Source organism: Pangasianodon hypophthalmus, chromosome 6, assembly GCF_027358585.1.
Source record: "Pangasianodon hypophthalmus isolate fPanHyp1 chromosome 6, fPanHyp1.pri, whole genome shotgun sequence".
Classification (NCBI taxonomy): Eukaryota; Metazoa; Chordata; class Actinopteri; order Siluriformes; family Pangasiidae; genus Pangasianodon; species Pangasianodon hypophthalmus.
This window is the reverse complement of record NC_069715.1, coordinates 19,844,499-19,867,091: the sequence shown is the minus strand read 5'-3', so window position 1 is coordinate 19,867,091 and position 22,593 is coordinate 19,844,499. Positions and strand designations below refer to the sequence as shown.

At 39.0% G+C, this 22,593-nt stretch overlaps 1 protein-coding gene across 5 annotated transcripts in view; it reads right to left on the bottom strand.

Annotated features, from left to right (window-relative positions):
* The window catches only part of aplp2 (amyloid beta (A4) precursor-like protein 2), a 91,819-nt gene that overhangs the window by 28,537 nt on the left and 40,689 nt on the right, over window positions 1-22,593 (bottom strand). For 4 of the 5 annotated variants that reach the window (XM_026914426.3, XM_026914428.3, XM_026914430.3 and 1 more), the window contains exons 4-9: window positions 15,563-15,675; window positions 14,791-15,029; window positions 13,448-13,653; window positions 13,154-13,321; window positions 9,606-9,739; window positions 9,340-9,414 (exon numbers count right to left, since the gene is read on the bottom strand). In XM_026914426.3, coding sequence (XP_026770227.3) covers window positions 9,340-9,414; window positions 9,606-9,739; window positions 13,154-13,321; window positions 13,448-13,653; window positions 14,791-15,029; window positions 15,563-15,675 — 935 coding nt within the window. The remainder of the gene's footprint in view (window positions 1-9,339; window positions 9,415-9,605; window positions 9,740-13,153; window positions 13,322-13,447; window positions 13,654-14,790; window positions 15,030-15,562; window positions 15,676-22,593) is intronic. The other variant, XM_026914429.3, reaches the window with a different exon arrangement.

Genomic DNA, 22,593 nt, shown 5'->3' with positions numbered 1-22,593 from the left:
CTAAACTTGGTCCATCAAGCCACATCCTGATTTACAGAGGAATAAATTATCTTCAATCCCAGCAGGGAAAAGTAGCAACACATTCCCAGACTCAAAGATTGTGATGTCCAACCTACTGCCGAGGAAATACTTCCACCCCAACACAATTCAGAAACTCAATGCCAGCTTCTCCAGGAGTTGTGCTTGACAGAAAAATGTCTGGCCCACCATCCACCCTTGGATACAATCCATCTCCATGACCATGTTCACCTACACAAAGAGGTGGTCTCCATATTTGCCAAGATACTAAAGGCACTGAAATCTCCAGGAACATGAGAGGAAACAACAGAAGTGTCACACACATCCCTCACCCCACCAAACACCAGCCTCCAAGTAGAGCATTTCCTGTACCTCCTCACGACCAGCACTGCCTCCTGCTCCTGTCCCACCTTCACCTAGTCAGAACCTCCATACCAGACCAGATAAACTCACTTATGCACAAGCCCTTAGCAGGACACCCATTCCTGTCATTGCAGAGCTCAGGGATATACAGCAGGTGCTGATGTCCTGGAACATGGTAAAATGACTACCACCACTGCACTCCATACTTTGTCTAAACAAAACCACTTCACTTTATATGATACTCTTCTAATGATGTACCCTTATAATGCATGCTCCTTTTCAAAATTTTCTCTTTATTTAAAGTACAAATAACCTCATTTAAGGCTAAATGAAATCTTTCCCTATCTAACTGTGGAATATTCAAGGTTTAAACTCATGTGTTTGGCTTAAAGAGAAGAAATACTGACCTCATTAATGAAATAAAAGACACTGATTAGTTAATAAATATTAATTAATAAATTAATAAAATTAACTAATTCTGCAAGAGGCATGGTGAAAATGAGACAAAACCACTGAAGTCCCCGTGGTTAAAGAGAGTTAATTGTACCTTCTACAAAGTTAAAGGGAATCAGACATTACAGAGAATTGCTTATTTGGCACAAATAATAATAAAATTATTCTATTTATTAACACCCCTGTTATGTGAAAAACAAATAAAAACATGTTAGGAAAAAAGAAAAAAACTTACAATAACCTAGTTACATACATGTGCACACCCGTTTATAATGGAGCATGTGACTTTTCTCAGAATTAACCAATCACTTTCAAACTCAAGTTCAAAAGTAATTATCATCTAACTGCTGAAGCCATGGTCCGCAAAGAGCTTACAAGGCAGGTATGGGATCTCACTGTCAAAAGGTATCAATCTGAAAAGGGATACAAAAGAACTTCCAAATCATTCGATGTACCATGGAACTCTGTGAAGGCCATCAAGAACACATTATCAAGAACAGGAGGTCCCTCGAAAATACATGAAAGGACAAGAAGAAAACTCATTAGGCAAGTACTGGTCACTCCCTGCATGTGCAACAATCCCTTCTATTCTTAACATCTGTAGTGTTTATTCTTATGAAAAGAAAAACATCCAAGGCCACCTATATTTTGCCAAAACACACAATCACCCCAAACAACATGGCTAATTGTGTTATGATCTGATAAGACCAAGGTAGAATTTGTTGGTTTTGGTTAGCTGTAACAGAACTGAAAGAGAAAGCAAAAGAGCGATTTATACAATGCAATCAACAACACAAAATGACATTCCAATCAAAATTTGGCATGAATTATTCAAATTAGTCATTATGCCTATTGTGCTCTATGGTCACAAAGTGTGGGGTCCACCCACACAGTCTGATATTACACAGTTTTTTGATACTCAGTAAATGAGAAAAGCCCTGAAGATGTACACACTCAGTGAGCACAGCCTCACCATAAAAAAGGGCTACTGCAGACAGACACAGCTGCCCAGAAACAAGCAGCCATACTCTCACTGTCACCTGGGAGTGGTGGAAAGAGGTGCATTTTCAAACAAACTGCACTAAATACACCACAATCAGTAATTCATTCCATCAGCAAACGTGCAGCATCATGCCTAAATTTAACAAGTGCACTGATGCTGCTAAACTCATACTCATACACTTATACTAGGGGGAGTGAAGTCATTCTGCCAGCAGCCAAATTTGTGGCATCCTGCCAGGGGCAACCACAGAGTCTTACAAATATTTGTATTTTTGAGATTTCCCTGTTATTCCTTGTTGTGTTTTGTTATTACTACTACTACTACTACTACTACTACGCACTCACCCCTGTTAAAATCACAGGTTTTTAGTGATGTTAAAAAAAAATGAAACTAATATAAATCATGTCAGATCTTTTTCCACATTTAATGTGATACAGCAACCAAAAAGTTTTAAAATAGAAAAATTTTAGGGAAAAAAACATTGTGGTTGAATAAGTGTGCACACCCCTTAACTTTGTTAAAGCACCTTTTGCTTGTAATACAACACTGTCTTTTGGGTTAAGGTCTACTAAATTGGCACATCTTTATTTGGTAACTTAATTCCATTCTTCCTTGCAAAAATGCTCCAGATCTATCAAATTGTGAGGGGATGGATCTCCTGTGTACAGTCCTCTTCAAGTTCCACAGGTTTTTGATAGGACTTAGATCTGAGCTCTGACTCAGCCATTCCAAAACACTGATCATCATCTTCTGAAAGCCACTGCTTTGTTGACTTGGATATGTCCTTTGGTGGGTCACACACAGCGTGTACAGTGAAAGCCAGCCAATCACAAACGTCTCCCTCTTTGAGTGAGGATGAAAAGTTTGCAAATGCTTTGAGGAAAATGAGTGAGGGAACTTAGCGGTAAAAATGAGTGCAACTAAAGACAGCAGTACATATTTGGTTCTGAAAAAGAAAGTGTCCTCTGTTATTTTGGAGATATTTTGGGTTTAGAAAGGAGGATGTAGAAGAAAGTGAGTTGTTGTGTAGGGTTTGCCTTGTCAAAGTCTGAACACAGAAAGGCAGCACGTCCAACCTTTTCCATCGCCTAAAGCAACACCACAAAGCACTGCATGAAGAGTGCCTTGTGACAAGGCCAGGCCGCACATCCTGTGCCAAACTCAAGCAAGCGTTAATTCCAAATGCATCCAGTAGCATAATGCCATAAGAGTCTACTTCTAAAGAGCACAAAGAAATTACACATGCCATAACTTTCCACATCACTAAACACATGGTTCCTGTATACACTGTTACAAAAGAGGGCTTCCAGAAAATGGTTTGAACACTAGCTAAACAATACAAAATACCATCACAACCCTATTTTACAAAGGTGGCCACACCCAGAATTTCCAGTAAGTGCAGGGGTTAATGGCGAGCTCTGAAAAGTGAAATATTTTGCCATTACCACAGACTTATGGTCCAAACAAACAACTGAACCCTACATGAGTTTAACAGTCCATTTTATAAGTAGGGAATTCAAAATGAAAACCCGATGCTTGAAGACTTTCCCTGGCGAGCACACGGGGGACAACGCAGCACACAGCATGAAAAAAGCATTAGCATCATGAGGCTTACCTGAGGGATAACATGTCTGCGTTACAACAGATAACACACCCAACATGATGAAAGCACTCATTCTATACAAACAGATGCGTCTTCAGTGTTTGGACACAGTCTACACCTGGCTATTGGCAGGCTGTGTTTTCTTAAAAAGTATAAGTTATGCATATATTATTGTTTTAAACTAGACTATTATTATTTACATAAACTTGGGCTACACTACCATAGTATTTTGGCTAATTTTTCATAGCCTAAACCAGAACTGCTGGTTGATATTTTGTACTTTGTGGCATACTGTATAATTGTCATTCTTTGCGGCGTATAGGCCTAATTAAATATGCACAAAAAAAGACAAGCTAGAATTTGTCATTGTTTTGTCATTGTTGCCTTTTGGTTTTTAGACTTGCCGAAGGCTTGTTTCCTTTGAACGGAAAATACATTCAGCATATTCAGATTTTTATGAAGATTCTTTTGAATTTTTATTTATTTTAATTTAGCCCATTTATTGTAAATCAGAACAGTGTAGACTATGTTGTGAGCCTTCACTGGGCTTAATAACCTTTTTTGAAAGTAACTGCATTTTCCAAATCCTTTTGATATAAAATAATGTTTTGTTTAACTGTCACTTCAAACATCAAGTGTGAACCCATAGCCATTAGGGGTTCAAGCACAAAGTCCTGAAACCCCATTGTTTTCGTAAGAATTATTATTATTATTATTATTATTAGTATTATTATTATTATTGTTCTGCCCTAAAACTGATCGTGCAGACCAAACCGTAAGGCCTAGAGACATGAAACTTTGAGGGATGGTAGTAGTCCACCAGTCTACAACAGCACAAAAAATGGCCATACCCTTTGAACCATTTGTCACAGACTCAATTTCCATTTCCGCCATGAAAAAATTTTCCCTATATTGGATCACTTGCAAAATGTACTTTTGCGAACTAGTCCTAGGCCGTTTGTCCACTTGGAACCAAACCAGTGCTGAAAGATCCTCTGGAGTCCCATTATAAGTAATTATCAAAAAAAAGGTTGAACTTTTGATTTAACCTAGTGACGGCATGTCAAAACTTTTGAAGTGATTGTGGTCACTTTTACTCTTTTTTTTTTTTTTCTCGAGTGGAACGAGATATTTTCATCAAAATTGACATACTTGGGCCCAATATAAGGACACTTCTAAGAAAATTACTGAGCATGACCAGATGGTGGCGCCATCTAATTTTCAGCAGCTATTAGACAAGGGTAACAAAGGCCAAATGAAATGAAACTTGTTGGATTTGCTTGACTCTTTGCCCCAGAGGTCTGTGAGAAATTTGAAACTAATTGGCCATTAGGGGCGCTACCAAGTTTTTCATGCACATAAATGGTTTTATATACCACAGTTTCTCAGACAAACACAAGTAATTCATACTGTTTGATGGAGCGCCTCATTCTGAACAACTTTGCCTCAAGAATCATTGGAGTCAGTCAAATTGTTTGTTAATTATATGCGATTACTTAAAAAACATATTTTTGCGAACTAGTCCTAGGTTTTTTGCTCAACCAAAATTAAAACCAGTGCAGGACAATTACTTGGACTCCTGAGATCAATAATTATCCAAAAAAAAAAAAAAAAGATGAACTTTCGATTCATCACCGTGCAGGCAAAAATGTTTAAAGAGGGCCTTTACTAAAATGAACTATACTGGCTATAACTCTTGAACGGAATGAGATATTTTCATCAAACTTGGCATACGTATGTATGGGCTCAATCTGAGCACACAAGCACCAAATGGTGGAGCTTGGCCACATGGTGGTGCTATAACAGGCCAAAACATGAAATTGGCACAAAATATGGAACCATTGGTCCAAATCTTGCACGAGGTGTCTCTGTCCACGGGCCCATCAGTGTCTGTGAGGACAGTTGTGAATCTAGAAAAATATGGCTGCCCTCAATGTTCAGAAGCTATTAGACATGGTTAATGAAGGCCCTTATTTCTTAACATTAACTTGCTTTTTAGGTGATTTAGGTGCTTTAGGTGCTTATTATTTAGGTGCTGATTTAGGTGCTTATAGGCTTATATTTACTGATTTAGGTGCTTATAGGCTTGCACAATATTAAGTAATATCTTTTCACATATGTCCTTAAAGGCCCTAGAGTGCTTGAAGCCCGATAATTGCTGCTTGCAACTATATTATTCATATTGTTATCAAGATATTTGGTATAAATACTGAGGTATGAAATTTTTGTCCATATCGCACAGCCCTGTAAGACAACCAGTTAGCCTTTTCTGGTTATTTCAGCCAACTAATTTGTATTTATCACAACATCTATCAACAATGCCATTTAACATCTCATATTTAACATTAATAGTTATGGATTTACAAACAATGACACAAACAAAAAATTTTCTTAGATCAGGTTTGTTTTAACCATAAACTGCGCACCACATCTGAATGTGGATCTGAGACGCCATGTGAGTTCAAGCTGTGTCCTAAAAATAAAGAAGCATTTCGGCTTTGGTTAAAAGCTTTGAATCTAAAGAAGCCACTGAACCCACTGTACATTTGCTCTTTTCACTTTGTGGACAGAAGCATCGATCTACAGAAAAGCATTTGGGCTCCGATGCTCCAGTGAAAACTTCAAGGTGGTGTCTTGTCAGGAGAATATCAACACATAAATGTAAGATAAACTGTGTGTGAATGAAGTTAAATGTTACTGAGATTAGCTAGTTGTTTGACAGCCCAGCGGCATCCAGTGTACCTAAATAGCAGATGATGCAGACAAGGACTAAATTTTTTTCAGGAGTTGTTTGTTCTCTGATAACGCTGAGACTGGCTAGCTAGCAAGCTAACATTAGCTACATCCATTCATAATAGTAGCTTGCAGAGTGAAATAGTTACACTCATGGTTCAGAATTAGCAGATAACAAAACATTAAAAATCTTGTACCTGAATAAAAGTAGGTTTTGAATGTATATTTTTTCATGAGTTAAAGTACAAAAATACTTGGAAATGTACTTAACAAAAGTTAAAGCATTGTGAGTTATTGCAGCTAATGAACAATTTCTATTAAAAAAACCTAACTGAGTTAGCTGTTCATGTCTTCCCCCACATGGTGCTCTTTAAAAATATAATAATAATAATAATAATAATAATGACATCATCATAAATAACGACATGATACGCTCCTACGTATGGTTGTATACGATGGTTGTATAAGAAAACACAGTTCACCTTACGGATTTTAATAGGGGGCAAGGTTAGACTAGGTTTCTCAGACCATGAGCTGACTCAAGGTTTAATTTGTTGTACTGTTGTTGTGCTAATCTGTGAGTGTATTTCTACTGTTGACTCGGTTACTTAAAAAACATGGAATCCATCAGCCAATCACACTGCAGCACTAACTTCATAGTTTTAGCATTAAGCTACAGTCACAAAATTTTAACAGAATGTTCATCTATTGCTTTACTGTTCTATGCAACCTGGTGAGAAATAGCTACCTGTGGTGGAATCTGCACATGGTGAATATAGCCACTATTAGTGGCTATATTTATTATTATTTTTCTGCCTTAAAACAAATCATGCAGAGCAAACTGTAAGTCCTAGAGACATGAAATAGTCAGTACTCAATAGTCAATAGTCAGTACTCTCCCCACTACTCAGCAAAACTCAGGGCCTGATTGGCCTAACAGTGGTGCTATAGCACAGGTTTTACTTTTTGGGCGATATGTCATGAACCACGTATCTTACAAAATAAACTTTTTCCCACTGAATCCTTGGGTTCTCCCAAAAAAAAAGAAGCCCCAAGAACCATTTAGGTCCACCCAGTCAGATTTTTAGCTAATCTGCATAATATGCAAAATCTACTTTTGTGAACTAGTCCTTGGATTTTTGGCCTATCTTCACAAGTTTGTTGATTCCTTGGGCTCTCCCAAAAAATAGCCTCAAGAACCATATAGGCAATACCACACAAACTGGCCACTGGGGGGCACAATTCATTTTTTATTTTTTTTACCCACAAAAACAAGCATATCTCTTGGAAAATAAAGTGCAGAGAGAAATGTCTTTTCTCTCATTCTATTGCTGAAACTAGTGAAAAAAAAGTATTTTGGACCATTAAGCCACAACTGCTCAAATTCATGATAAACTGCATTATATGCAAAACCTACTTTTGCAAACTAGTCCTAGGATTTTTGGCCAATCTTCACAATACTGATGCTAATCTTCTCAGGAGGGTGAAACTCCGTAATTATCAAAAACCTGGTGAAAATTATAAACAATATGGCCACCACATGTCAATTGTATTGAGGCGGAGCTGCTTTACTCAAATGGCTGTAATTCATGATTGGTCACATGGATTTAAACCAAACTCGAAATACTTGTCTAGTACAAAGTTCTGTACTGTTTAAGTTCAAATAGTTGCAAAGAACCATGAGGCCAATCAAGCTGGAATTTGGTAGTGTGCATCTATGTGCTAATCTGTAAGTGGATTTTTCATAATCCCTAATTACTGAACAAACATGGCTGTCGCTGCCCAATCAGGTTTTAGCAGGCATTTCACAATGTTCCTGTTAAGCTATTGTCATGTAACATGAATAGTGGTTTCAGGAAGTGCAGGAGGTAGCTATTTCTCAGTAACCAAAAGTCCAACTGAGCTGAATTTTGCTGTTCTGCATCAAGCTGCTAATCTTTAACTGGATTTTTAATCATCACTGAATTACTGAATCACTGAAAAAAAACATGGGCACTTTTAGGCAATCATCATTCAATAGGCACTTTAAACAGCTAGCATTGAGCTTTTATCATAAAACTTGAAAAGTATGTTCATGTATGGTCTCTTTATTCTTCTTTGTAGCTTGGCAAGAACTGGCCACTGGGGAGCTATTTGTGAGGAGTGCTTGAATGGATTTGCATGCAACTTAAAAAACATGTACAGAACAAGATTCTGAGGTCAAAAGCAGAGGTTGCAGCGTGGTCATATAAGGGGGCAGAGCTATCAGTGTGGTAATCTGTAAGTGGATTTTTGGTAATGACCTCATTATTAAAAAAACATGGCCACCAATGGCCAATCAGCTATCAGTCTTTTGACAGAGTTACATTGAGATATCATAACGAAACTTGATTGGTAGGTTTGGACTGCACTACTAGATTGCACTACTATCCGATGCAATCTCAGACAAACTGGCCACTGAGGGCACTATTCATGTTTGTGCACACAAAAACAGATCTCTTGGAAAATAAGTCCTACAGAGAAAATTCTTTTTTAGTTTAATGTGTTTGCTCCCTTCTCAAAAAAATGCGTTTTGGACCCTTTAGCTCCACCCACGTAAACCTGGGTAAATTTGCATAATATGAGAAACTTCAATTAGTGGTTTCTCGGGAACGAAAATTTAATTACTTATTTACTTCAAAAACATGGCTGCCTTCAGCCAATCAGCTTTCAGCAGGCATTTCACACAGCTAGACTTGAGCTATCATTACAAAACTTGATAAGAAAGTTCATCTATGGTCTCTTTATTGTTCTACGTATCTTGGCAAGAACTGGCTACTGGGGACACTATTTGCAAGGAGTGCTTGCCAAGATATGGCCACCGCACATTGCTCCTTGTGGCCATATTTGTTATTATTATTATTATTATTATTTTTATTATTCTTCTTTTTTTTATTATTATTACTACATACGCAAGTTAACACAATTCCGAAAAAGAAAAAAGTCAAAGTTGTCACCTTTCTCAAATGATGTGGCATTTTCCTTAAAATCAGCAGCAAAACCATATGAATCAGCAGCTCATGCATCCATGTTGCATTTTTTTTTATTGTATTTTAGTGCATAAATAACTACAAGATGCAGTGAGTGTTGCTGTGTGTAATTTTACTCTTCAGTGGCTTGAGGGTTTCTAACAGGATGATTCGTTTACCTGGATCAAGGTCTGTCTGTCTACTTTTGGCAGATTCTTGGCCTGACGTTCTGCCTCCTCCCATTCCTTCCTCACCTGACAAACAAACCAGCAGGACAGAGGTGAGCATGTGGGGAAAAAAAAAAAAAAAACTCAAATGCAGACAAAACCCAAAACTCCACACTGTGTATCAATTTTTTTTGGGTGCCCTGTTTCCATCTCTTCATTTCACATCCCAGTCCATTTTCTCTTTTTCTCGCTTCCCCCCCACCCCTCTCTCTCCTCACCCTCTCCATGCGGTTGCGGTGTCTAATCTCTAGCTGCTCCTTGGCCTTCTGGAAGCGGCTGTGTTCCTGATCATCAGCTGGAGTCTCAAAGTACACATCCACATCATCCATGGGTTGTGGAGTGGAGGGCAGAGCTGGGGAGACAGAGGATAGGGGCACACCAAATACAAGATAGACCAAAAAGACAAACAGTACAAAGGTAAGCACAACTACAGAGATATAGGTCAGTAAAGAGACAGGTAGAGAGATGAGAGAGACAGGCAGACAGGCTGTAACATGAAAAAGCACAGAAAATACTAAAGACTAAAGCTTGCTGAAAATGCTGGTAGAGAGGCTCATGGAAAAAAGGACAGCAGACAAAAAAAACAACAGAACACTCAGTGGCAGTCTTTTGGAGAAGATCTCTCTGTGATTGTCTGTCTCTTTCATTTCCCCTGCCTTTAATGACATTGTGCCCCATATCAGAACCACCAACATTGTAAACAAGAAAATCCTAGCAGGCAAAGAAATACCAGAATTTCACCACAAAAACCCTAGGGTATGTCAATGGCTGGGTCGGATCCATGTTCTCAGCATATGATAAAATACATACAGAAAAAGTATATAAATGATAATATTCATATGGACTGAAATTATACTCAACTGCAGAAAGGTTTGGATTTATAAGCAACCAGCTGTCAGCAGTCCAGTTCATGTCAGATTTCATGCCTGTACAGTAGTCACTCATCCAGAATGGCCTTACCGCGTGCCGCGATTTTTCATTTGCTACTGTAAACCACGAAGTGGTGCTATAATCACAGAATTTCCATAGGCGGGAGCTGAATGTGTCAAAGCCCATTCTGTGAGTGGCAACAGGTTAAAGAGATTGTTTTACCTAAACAATGTCAGAAAATGCGTGCTGTAAGCTCCCAGCAAGCACTGAATTTTCCGCTGAAGTTAATATAGTCTACAATAGGGTTCTCGTTTCGTTATTATTATAACTACACAGAATACAGTATGCAAGCGGAGGTAGTGTAGTGGGCTACACGTCTCCAACATATTGCAGTGGCGCTTGTATGCAAGAGACCCGAGTTCGATTCCAGTATAATCTTCACTATCCTCTACTAAAAGGCTATATATGTATATATTATGTAATATACATAATATATTGTGGGTCCAATGCCAACAATACAGCTGGAAGTTGCCATCCCGAAAACCAGTTTTCATGTCCCTCACCAGAGCAGCTTGAGATCCTAATGATGCAGAGTTGGGGATGGCAGGATCAATATGGCTGCTTGCCGTTCCATGCCATTTTACCAGAGCAGCGTTATAAAGAGTGGGCTTCGACCACCAACCAGGAGGGTTTGAGGGGCAGATCTGCATTCCCCATGAACCTAAAGCATTTTATCTTGAAGACATGACGACACATGACCAACGCTGACCCAAAGCGCATCAAAGAGATGCGTGTTCTTACGCTCCCCAAGGAAAGCTGGTGCCTGCATTTTTAACCAACATGTAAATAACATTCCCCAACAGGGTTCCCACTTTGTATAAATAAATTTAATTTGATTGGATTATTGTAATGCCTTGTTGTCTGGATGCTCTAGTAGGTACATAAACAAGCTCCAGATCATCCCTATCTTGAAGCATTGGCTCCCAGTAAAATTTAGCATTGATTATAAAATACTAATATTGATTTATAAAGCAAAAGATCCACCATGACTGCATAGATCAGAAGGTGCAGGCTCTTTGTTGGTACCTCGAATAATGAAGGCTACAGCAAGGGTGCAGAGCATAAGCCCCCTGGTTATGGAACAGCTTTCCAATTAGTGTCTGGGACTAAGGCACAGTCTCAGGCTTTAAGCCTAGGTTGAAAACCTATTTGTTTGTCAAGCCTTTTGTTAATAGCTCAAGTTTTGTTAATAGATCTGGAAGGTTCATGGGCATAGAGTGTTTTGGTAAACCGGGATGTTTGCTGTTGCTCCCACACTCTCACACATTCACTCAGATTTGTTGACAGTGGAGTGTCAGGCTGCTTTATGTCCTAGGGCACCCGCATTTCTGTATTACTTTCTGGCTCTCCCTCTTAGTTATGCTGTCATAGTTAGTCTTGCCAAAGCCATGCTTGCACTCTGCACACAATGTACATCTTGTTAACCCATTACAGTACAAGAGCATACCTAATAATCTGAGTTATTTCCTCAACCCCACAAAGGACCAACCCCTCCCACCTATCTCTCTGACCTGTCAGACCCATCCTGATGCCCCACTTATGCTTGGAGCCATGCTCACCTCGAAATCACTCATTGCTGCTGACGATGGCCCAGCATGGTTAACCTACAGACCTCCAATGGTTTATTGTGGATGGTACTACACCGATAACCTAAACATGGCTGTGGATGTTCTTTCTTGGATAGCATTGTTAAGAACAGTGTACACTACAGTCTCCATCACTGAAAAGTTAAAACTCTAATGATGCTCATAGTTCCTTTTAACACACAAATACAAGTTCATTTTAACGCACTTAGCACTACTTGACGAGAAGTGGAATGATCTATAATCACACTATCCAGTGTCACTTAGATGAGGATGAGTTCCCTTTTGAGTGTAGTTCCTCGTAAGGTTTCTTCCACTTGTCACCTCAGGGAGTTTTTCCTTGCCACCTCGCCTTTGGCTTGCTCATTAGGAATAAATATCAATATATTGTGTGGATAAATTCATTTTATGTCTGGATTTCTGTAAAGCTGCTCATATAGCTGTGCTATACAAATAAAATTTAATTTAATTTAATTAATTGATCATGTGATACTGTTGCATGCATCAGTAGTATGTTCATTCTGACAAGTGTATACACCATGTCACACTGGATTTTCATTATTTTCTATTGCTGGCAATCCAAAATCAGGCAACTACAGGCAGTCATCGTGGCATGTGATTGTGGAGGGAATGTTGTAGTAATGTTAGCTAAGTAGCTATATTTTGCTCAGGATTTGCACCAAGCAACAGTAAGAAAACAGTAAGATGTGCCTGCTACTTACTAACTAGTGCCTCTTCCACTTTTTTTTTTTTTTACTGATCAAAGACACCACAGTCCTGCCTTCTTGTATTCTATTGGCTCATAAGACTGAGCTTCCTAAATTCACAGATCGTAGTTCACCCAGATAAAGTTGGCACAAAGTGAAAGTAAATGCTACCCAGAAAATGCATATTGCATCTCCTGCATCCTTCAGTGAACTGGCTTTTCAGCCTGGCAAATTTTATTCAATATCAATCTGACTAGTCAAGCAAAATCCCTCATCTATCAAAGTGAATCAATCAAATTAGGTTTCCATACAAACACTGATTTTAAGCATTACTAACACAGAGACGAAGAAGGACAGCTAACAATGAGAGCTAAGAACACGGCAACAAAAATATAAACAAACAAAAAAAAATTAAGGAAATCAGGTAAATTGATGGGAATGTGATCAGTTACTTGTTGAGCGGTTATTTGATAAGCCCATTTAGGTTGGTGCATGAGCTAATATTGACAGAGAAAAGTTTGAGTTCGAGTCCTTGCTGAAACTTACTCAGGCATTTGCATACGGCCATGCAGTACTCCTCAGACTCAAAGTTGTTGCGGTTGCCAGCACAGCCTCCGTAGATGAAGCGCACACACTTCCTCTGGTGAATGTCAAAGTGCCAGCGGGGTATGGAGGCACGGCACGGGCCCGTCTCTGCCTCCAGGGAGCACACAGCTAACAGAGGGTTTACATTTAGTGCACTACCATGCAACATTACCTCTCTATACCAACTAATCACACGCTCTCAGTCATTAATGTGTATGTACTACAAAAAAAAAAATCAAGATGGGTGTTACTAACCTTTAATCTCCTGGAGAGACATGTCATTGTCCTTGCTCTCAATAACAGTGGCCTTCTCTTTCTTTCTTTCTTTCTCTTCACTGTCTCTGTCCTCATCTTCATCTTCATACACATACTGGTATTGGTCGTTGTCATCTTCTCCCACATAATACATCTTCTCCGCTTCATCTTCCTTTTGGGTTGGCTGTTCATCCATTACTGGCTCACTGTGAAGTTGAAAAAATGATTCAGGTCTGTTTAAATCAGTAATTATTTTTGGCATGAAATAAAATAAAGACTAGAGGGGAAAGATAGGGGGAGACAGGGAGAAGGAGAATGAAAAGTAGTAGACAAAGAGCAGAGAATGGGATACAAGGAGGGGGGAAGATGGAGAAAAAGGACAGACAGTAAAGAGAAGATGATGAGGGGGAGCTGAAGCAGTTGAAGGAAAAATCCACCCTGAAGAATATTAATAATTAACATATATAATTAACATGTGATGTTCAATATCATGCAATATTTATTATTTTTAATTAAATTCAGAGCTTCAAACTTCTTTCATCAGTCTATTTTCACTTTAGTTAAGTTTCCTATATTACCCACTATGATGTTCACATACCTTTAGCCCATGCTTCATCTCTACCTAAAGAGATTGATGCAGCGGCACTTTACTCCTTTAGGCTGTCCAGCTCTCTCACCTCATCTGTACACACCGCCTAAACAGATCAGCTTCCAAAGCATTCATGCTAATACTGCCATCAAGGCCATCGCACTCATCATCTCAGAGATGCTAACTAGTCAAGCCAAGTCTCTGCTGTAACTCAGCCCAACTGAGTCATATAGCTGCTCTGCATTCTGTGACTTTCAGCCCAGCACTTACACCAACATCTCCAGTACTTCTACGCTGGATTTCTCATTAATATTATATTGACAACTGCTGTATAATGGTGAGTGGAAAAAGAAGTTTTGTGTAACAAGCTAATAGTAAAACCTGACTGTCATCACTTATGCTTTCAATTGTTCAAATTGTTTCTTCTATTTAACACCACTGTAACTATGCTAGCAATAAAAAATGGTCTCCTGTGACAGCAAAACATAAAACTTTTTTTTTGTTAAGAGAATAATGAAAATTCAGCACCAGCAGGAGGTTATTGAGGGTGGTTCCTTGGTAGGTGTTGCAATGAAGATTGCAATGAAATGTCACCATACACTACATAAATAAGACACCAATGTAATATCTGTGCCAAATGTTTATGTTTAATGGGCTGCCAGAATCTCCTCTGCTTAATACCGCCTGTTAACGCTATAATTCAGTAATACCTAGAGGATCTAGAAACACTTGGAAATTATTAGAAAATGACTACCTCTCCTCTACTACCACATCCTGCCCATCATCGTCCTCATCGCCCTCATCATCCTCATCGTCCTGCACTTCATTGTCGTCATCATCGGCGTCTTCCTCCTGAGAGGCAATGGCAGTCGGAGTAGGCTCCTGAGCAGGAGCAGACAAGCAACAAACATATTCGGTGCCATGGAACTTATCAACGCCACAGGGCAGCAGCATGCCGTAGCTGTGCAGCACCATGTTCGCCTTTAAGCAAGCCTAAGACAGGAATACACAAAAGTAAGGAGCTTAAAAAAAAAAAAAGACTAATAAAGCAGAGTTACGCTCATTCACAGATATAGCCACACTTAATACTACTTAATTATAGGTGGGTAAGACAAAGAAAAGCACAAATGAGAGAAACGCAACTAGTTCCTATACCTAAGCATTCTAGGATGAGAAAACACTGCACTAGTTGTATGAATTAATTCTGCATTGATAACCTAGTTGTCAACACAAAGTAAAATGAAAAAGGGAGAGAAAGTGGGCACAAATAAATGAGATTTTAACCAATTATCTACACAATGGCCAGTATATCTCTTCTGAGTTCAAGGACTATTACACCCTCAGATTCAATGCTTTTATGCTGATACTGGACACTTTCTCCTCAAGCTGCTGCTACTGGCTGAATTAACAGCATTACTCTTGGCAGCTAATCTGATTATCATGTGGAAACGTGAAGATTTTAGTGTCTGTTATTTGGAGAAATATAACCTTTCAAAACCAATGTCCAAGAACATTTCTCGGCTTACCTCCTTTGCTTCTCCCTGCCACTGCTGATGACTGAGACACATGTCCATGCGCTCCTTATGGAAGAAATGACACTTTGCTGGGACAAGGAGCACATCACTCACAAACTCTCCAACTGCAAATATATAACCATACACATGAAAACAAACACATTCACATTAGTTTTACTTTCTTTAAAAGTACCATTGACAATGATTACTGTTTCTACTTAATGCTATGCTTACAACTAAACTGCAGTAAAAGAAAATATCTTGGCTCTTCTAGTTTTTAAATTGAAAGCATTTTTATAAAGACAATTTATTTTGTGCCAACTTGATTATCGTAAGATCAATATCATCTCATCATTATGAGGACAATTAGTCAGGAAGTATGTATTCTCACTTTTATTTGATTTAAATGGAACTTAATTTAATTGGTGGTACGCAACTGTATGGGCAGGGAGTAGCCCAAGAAAAACATTAATTCTGGCCAATTACAGTTATGAAATTAAGTCACATACATCTCCAACAACAGATAGACCACATTATACAATTAATCCCACCCCTCATTTTAAATAGATTACATACATTTCCCTATATTTAAACCATAACGATATACTTAATGAACCTCACCTTTGACCCATTGTTTTCAATGGAGCAAATAATGTTGTTAGTTAAAACTGTGCACTACTCCTTATTGTGCTGCTATGCACATGCTTGACAACAGCGCTAAAGTTTAGAATTCTGACGCATCCCAAATCATGTCGGCGCCAGTGGGCATTAGCTTGCCTTTAACATGTATCACGATGCTAGTAGTCCATTGTATCAAAACAGCACTCAGATTCACCTGTGCCCTTGCTTCGCTTTCTGAGCTACAACAAGGCTGAGCTGCCTCTGTCACCTGTTAAATGAGACATTCCATATATGCAGTCACACAGCTTCACATACAGCCTATCAGGTCACATTCATCATTCACCTGTGACCCTGTCTCTCCATCGCTGTCTGAGATATTTGTTGGTTCGGTCACCTGACAAAATGGGATAGCCTATGCATGTCAATTTGAATCGTGCAGACGATTAGCCTGTTATACTATATGGTGTGCACCAAAAGCCAACGATGTCATTAACATTATTAAGTTGAACAAATTTCATTAGCGGACTTGACTATAAGTGACTTACAGGTTTCTTTACAAAATAGCTCCTTATATCGACCTTCTTTCTTTTGGCTGCCATCTCTTAGGCTACTGTCTCAGTCTGTCACGCTGTCTTGTCGCGCTGCCAACCAAACGTATTGTCACGTGACAGCAAGGTAAGGCACAGCCAATCACATTGCATGTGTTCCTGATAACCCAATCAGAATCAAAATATCAAGGACTTTTGCAACGATAGGAAGATATCTATTGGTAGGACGCCAGAAAGGAACCGAATTTAACCCTTCCTGTTGCACCCAATGAGAATCTGTTTTTTGGAGAGTATAAAATTATTGGTGGGGACAATTTAGTAATCGCTGAACATTGGTGGGGACGCGTCCCTTGTGTCCATGCTAAAACTACGCCCTTGATGTCACCAGGCTTTAGCGTTGGAGTGCCATCACACCAATTACTATCCGAAATTCAAGGAGTCATTCCCACCCAAGAGCAAAATACATGAGAAAATAATTCAAGAGTTAAAACTGGTTTTAAAAGACCAGCAATCACTTTCCACAAAACCCACCGAGAGAGCTAAAGCTGCTATCGAAGCTTCATTCAGTGTTAGCCATCAACTGTCCAAGCACAAGAAGCCCCTTCACTGAAGGTGAATTTTTAAAAGAAGCCATGACTATTACCACTGACACATTACTCATGGACTTTAAAAACAAATAAGAAAACATAAAAGCGGCAATTAACAGTGTGCCGCTTGGTCCATCAATGGTAATACGAAGAGTGGAGTTGTTATGCGTGGACATTTCTGATCAGATTCTCAAGGATTTAAAAATGCTTTTCAAGTACTGCACGTCTGACTGATAGACACCTGAACAGCTGCATTAGACTGGCAGTCTCAACCTATGGTCCAAATTACAAGGCACTGAGAGAATTCAAGCACAACCAACACATTGTCTAAATGAGTCAATATTAGCACTGTGACCCATATAATTTGAACTGCACACACACTAACAGTGCATGTTGTATTAACATCTATTAACAGTAAATGTTAATAGGAGCATGTTTCTGTTCCTATTGCTGCTTATTAATATATATATATATATATTATATTGCTGTGTCACCATGATTACTGAATCCTGTACTGGTAGACGAGCTGCTTTAGTTTTAGTAAAGTAAAATAGCAATACTCCTGGTGATCTTTTTTTTTTTTTTTGGCAACATAGTGTGGTAGACCTCGCGTCAAATTTAACTTCCAAAGTGATCTTCAAAAAGGTTGAACCACTGGTTCTTAACAAAAGCGATACCAGGAACTATCTCCAAAATGTCCCTACATTTAAATGTACCTATAAACAGTTTAACGCATGGTATGTTGTTCATTAATTAATAAAAAAAATAATAATCATTGCCAAACTGCTATGGTATAAGTGGAATAACACACTTCAGTCTGTGCTGTTACACTTCGCACTTCAGGGTGGTAACGGTCCTTCGCATTGGGGCTGCACCACACCACCTAGGTGTGTATTATTTTTGTACAACAGCATGGTCTGTGTTATTCCTTACATATTGGATCATTAAAATAAACACCCTAAATGATCTATATCTTCTTTTGTACTTTTTATTGTTGATAATTTGTGGGGTTTTTTTGTGTTCCCATCTCTTTTTGTCCATCAAGTGAATGAAAGTTTAGTTACCTTCAGGTACTGAGAGACCCTCAGACATTCCCAGAGAAGAGACTTTGACTCTCAAGGTCTTTAAAAATTGTGAAAGATGAGACAGAAAGAAAAAGAAGGTAGAGATACAGAGATGTAAATGCAGGGAATACTAAGAAAAAGATACTACTTTGCTGGTCAGACAGACAGAGAGAGAAAAAGACAGAGAGAGATAGTGTTTTGAAAAATGAGAATGTAAAAGAAAAGGAAGAGGCTGAAAATAGCAGAGGACACAGCTGTTCTTAGCCCACTGTCCATCAACGCGCACACACACGCGCACACACGCGCACACACGCGCGCACACACGCGCGCACACACGCGCGCACACACGCGCACACACACGCGCACACACACGCGCACACTTCATACCCACTATCAAAAAGCAGGGGTGGATGAAGTACTGAGAAAAGTTATGTAAATTTTATTTTAAGTGAAAGAATACAATAGATAATGTGTCAAAATTCTACTCATTTAAAAGTGGAAATATCCAGGAAAAAATTTAACTTTTACATTTTTGCACTTTCAAATGTACACAAGTAATGAAAAGTAAATATCTTTAATCAGTGAAATTAAGTTAATGTCATGTTTACATCTGAAATGTATCTTTTATTATTTATCTAAAACCATTAGAAGACTATTTTTGTTCTATAGCAGGACTGTCCAAACTTCTTTCAAAGAGGGCCAGATTAGTAAGTTGTAAGTTGCGCGGTGGGACCTCCATGGACTGGACTTGTTTGTCCAGCACGTCCCACAGATGCTCAATCGGATTAAGATCTGGAGACCACGACAACACCTTGAACTCTTTGTCATTTCCTTCAAACCATTCCTGAACAATTTTTGCAGTTTGGCAGGGCACATTATCCTGCTCAAAGAGGTCACTGCCATTAGGGAATACCGTTGCCATGAAGGGTTGTACTTGGTCTGCAACAATGTTTAGGTAGGTGGTATGTGTCAAAATAACATCCACATGAATGCCAGGACCCAAGGTTTCACATCAGTACATGCTTCCGCCGGCTTGCCTTCTTCCCATAGAGCATCCTGGTGCCATTTATTCCACAGGTAAACGATGCACACGCACCCAACCAGCCACATGATGTAAAAGAAAATGTGATTCCTCAGACCAGGCCACATTCTTCCATTGCTCCTTGGTCGAGTTCTGATGCTTACATGACCATTTTAGGCGCTTTTGGCCGTGGACAGGGGACAGCATGGGGACTGCTGCTATGCAACCCCATACGCAGCAAGCTGAGGTGCACTGTGTGTTCTGACACTTTTCTATCATAGCCAGCATTACCTTTGTCAGCAATTTGTGCTACTACAGTTCTTCTGTGGGATCAGACCAGACAGGCTAGTCTTCACTCCTCATGCCATCAATGAGCCTCGGGCGCATGGACCCATGACCCTGTCACAGGTTCACCAGTTGTCCTTCCTTAGACCATTTTTCCTGCTTCTAACACATCAATGTCGAGAACTGACTGTTCACTTTCTGCTTAATATTAAATAAATCCCACCCCTTGACAGGTGCCATTGTAAGAAGATAATCAATGTTATTCACTGCAGCTGTCAGTGTTTTTAGTGTTATGACTGAATGGTGTATACTGCAGTATATTGGAGTTTAAATTAATAATTAACATGAGCTCAAAGTGCATACTTACAGCTTTATTGAGGATACTAGCATCCAAATCGGGTGAATGTGGTCCCCATTCTACATGAAAATAGTGGGGACCAAAAGTAATTAGACAAACCAACAATCATAAATTAAATGGCCATTTTTGACACCTGGTTGCAAATCCACTTTAGTTAAACATTCTTTCAAGAATTCACAAAAGGTTTTCCATGCTTAGTGGTTTAAAGATCTATTGAAATTACCTCTTGTCACTGTTAACTTTGCGTTTTTTGTCTGTAGCCATGACTAAGTATCATTCAGGTGTATAATCTGCAGGTGTAGTCAGAGAAAAAAATCTCTTGCATTTTAGCTGTGTTAACACACAGTAGTACTGGACTTGCTGCCTAGCCAATTACAGTTGGGTCCATAACTGCACTTCAATCACATCTTGATTGCTTCATTTCAAATGCACTGTGATGGTGTATAGAGGCAATTACAAAAATTGCATCACTCTCCAAATACTTATGGACCTGACTGTATGTTGGCTACTGGAATCGATTCTAGTCTAACCTGGCATTAGCAAAGAAAACAGGCCAACTTAGTTAAATACAACTAGATAATGTTAGACAATTAGAGAAACTTCCTCAACATGATCTTTCAAATTAAATGGAGTTCATGCCTTCTAGTGGGGTAAAGGAGTCACTTCATTTTATACAAGTCTTTGTTTACTCCAGGGTGTTTCAACATTTTACCGAGATAAGGCTTATCCATCTTCAGAGATACACAGATATCTATAGCACTAACCCCATTGTGTAGCATGAGGCGGTCATGGCCAGTGATGAATTGGCACGATTTGTGATTCTTTTTTCTACATTGATGAACTTGACTGGATGCTAACAGACCATTCTAATGATTTATAGTGTACAGTCTATGAAATAAGTATGAAAAAAGAAGAGACCTTTGTGATTTAATGTAAGAAGTAAAAGGTAGGTTTTTTCTTGCAACTGTACTAAGAGTACAAGTACAGAGTACAAGAGTGAAGTATAAATACTCCAAACTAATACTTAAGTATATAAGTAACAAAATACAGCTATCCATGTATAGTCCACCCTCCCGAAAAGCCATAGCAATAAAACACCTTGAATTCCAAAAGACAGACCTCCTTTCTCAGTGACTATATTTATGTAATGCATTAAACAATTCAGTCCAATTTTGCACTGCAGAATGGCTTTTAGATCATAGAAATTCTGATGGCTGTGACCCAAACTTGGGTCATGAAACCAGAATGGCCGCAATGACATTACTCCTTATATCATGAGATAAGTCTTGTAAGAGGACACACTCCGTTCATATTTTGAGTTTATACGCTAATACACTGTGCTTCTACAGATTTTTCGTCACTATGACCTCCATGATATCATGGTGTCATCTGAGCTATAGTTTTACTGTAGTGCCTTAAACAGAAAGACACTGTCAGCTGATGTGTGCATTGTTAGAAAGGTTCACATTATATCTCTGCAGAAATCATTGGCTACACTGTGCTAAATAGAAGATTAGTAATCTCTCTTCAGTCCTAGCATAGCAGCAGTGCTGCTGGATGGAAGGGCAGAAAGAACTGGGCCTTTCTCTTTTTCTCTGTTCAAACAGCCACTAGGAGAACACGTAAGGACAGTGACAGCTACACAATGTTGCAGGCATGACTGAGTCAGAAGAGGGAGAGAAAGAGTAAGAGAAAGATATAGAAAAGGAGACATGCAGAGACAAACAGAGAAACATAGAAAGGGAGTGTTACCCTCCCTCTCTAGCTGGCTGACACAGACTTTTCAATATTGCATAACTACTCATTGCTTTTGTCCTCTTTAACCTCTGTCCTGTTTCCTAGCTTTCATATCTCCTCCAAAGAAAATAAAAGAGCCCAAATGGGCAATGGCACATTTGTTCTCATAAAGTAAACCAAAATTCAGTAACCATGTAGGAAAAAACAAGTAGATCCTTCCTACTTCCACAATCATTAAGAGAGTAATCAGCAGCCAGGTGTTACTAATGAAATGCAGATTAGTTAATCATCAAGAAGTGTGACTATCTCTATAAAAGCAGAACTTTTACCAGTTTGGTGTTCTGGAGCACTCAGGTGTGTGTCTACACCATGCCAAGAAGAAAGGACATCAGCCATGATCTCAGAGAAGCAAGTGTTGCTGCTCACCACTCTGGGAAAGGTTATAAGGCCATCTCCAAACAATTTGAAATTCACAGTTGTACAGTGTGAAGAACTGTTTACAAATAGAGAGCCTTCAACACGGTTGCCAGTCATCTCCGGAGTGGGAGTCCCAGCAAATTCAGTCCCAGGTCAGACTGTTGAATGCTCAGAGATACAACCTCTGGCAAAAATTATGGAATCACCACACTTAGAGGATGTTCACCCAGCTTTTTTACTTTATAGCAAACAAACAAATCACAGATATGACACAAAAAAGGTTTTGTTCAATAGCTTCACATTCTGGTTTGTGAAATATACATAAAAAAAAATTCAAGGACATTTTTTTTTATTAATGGCATGTCTTTTTCCAAATCAAGTAGAGGAAAAAAGTATGGAATCACT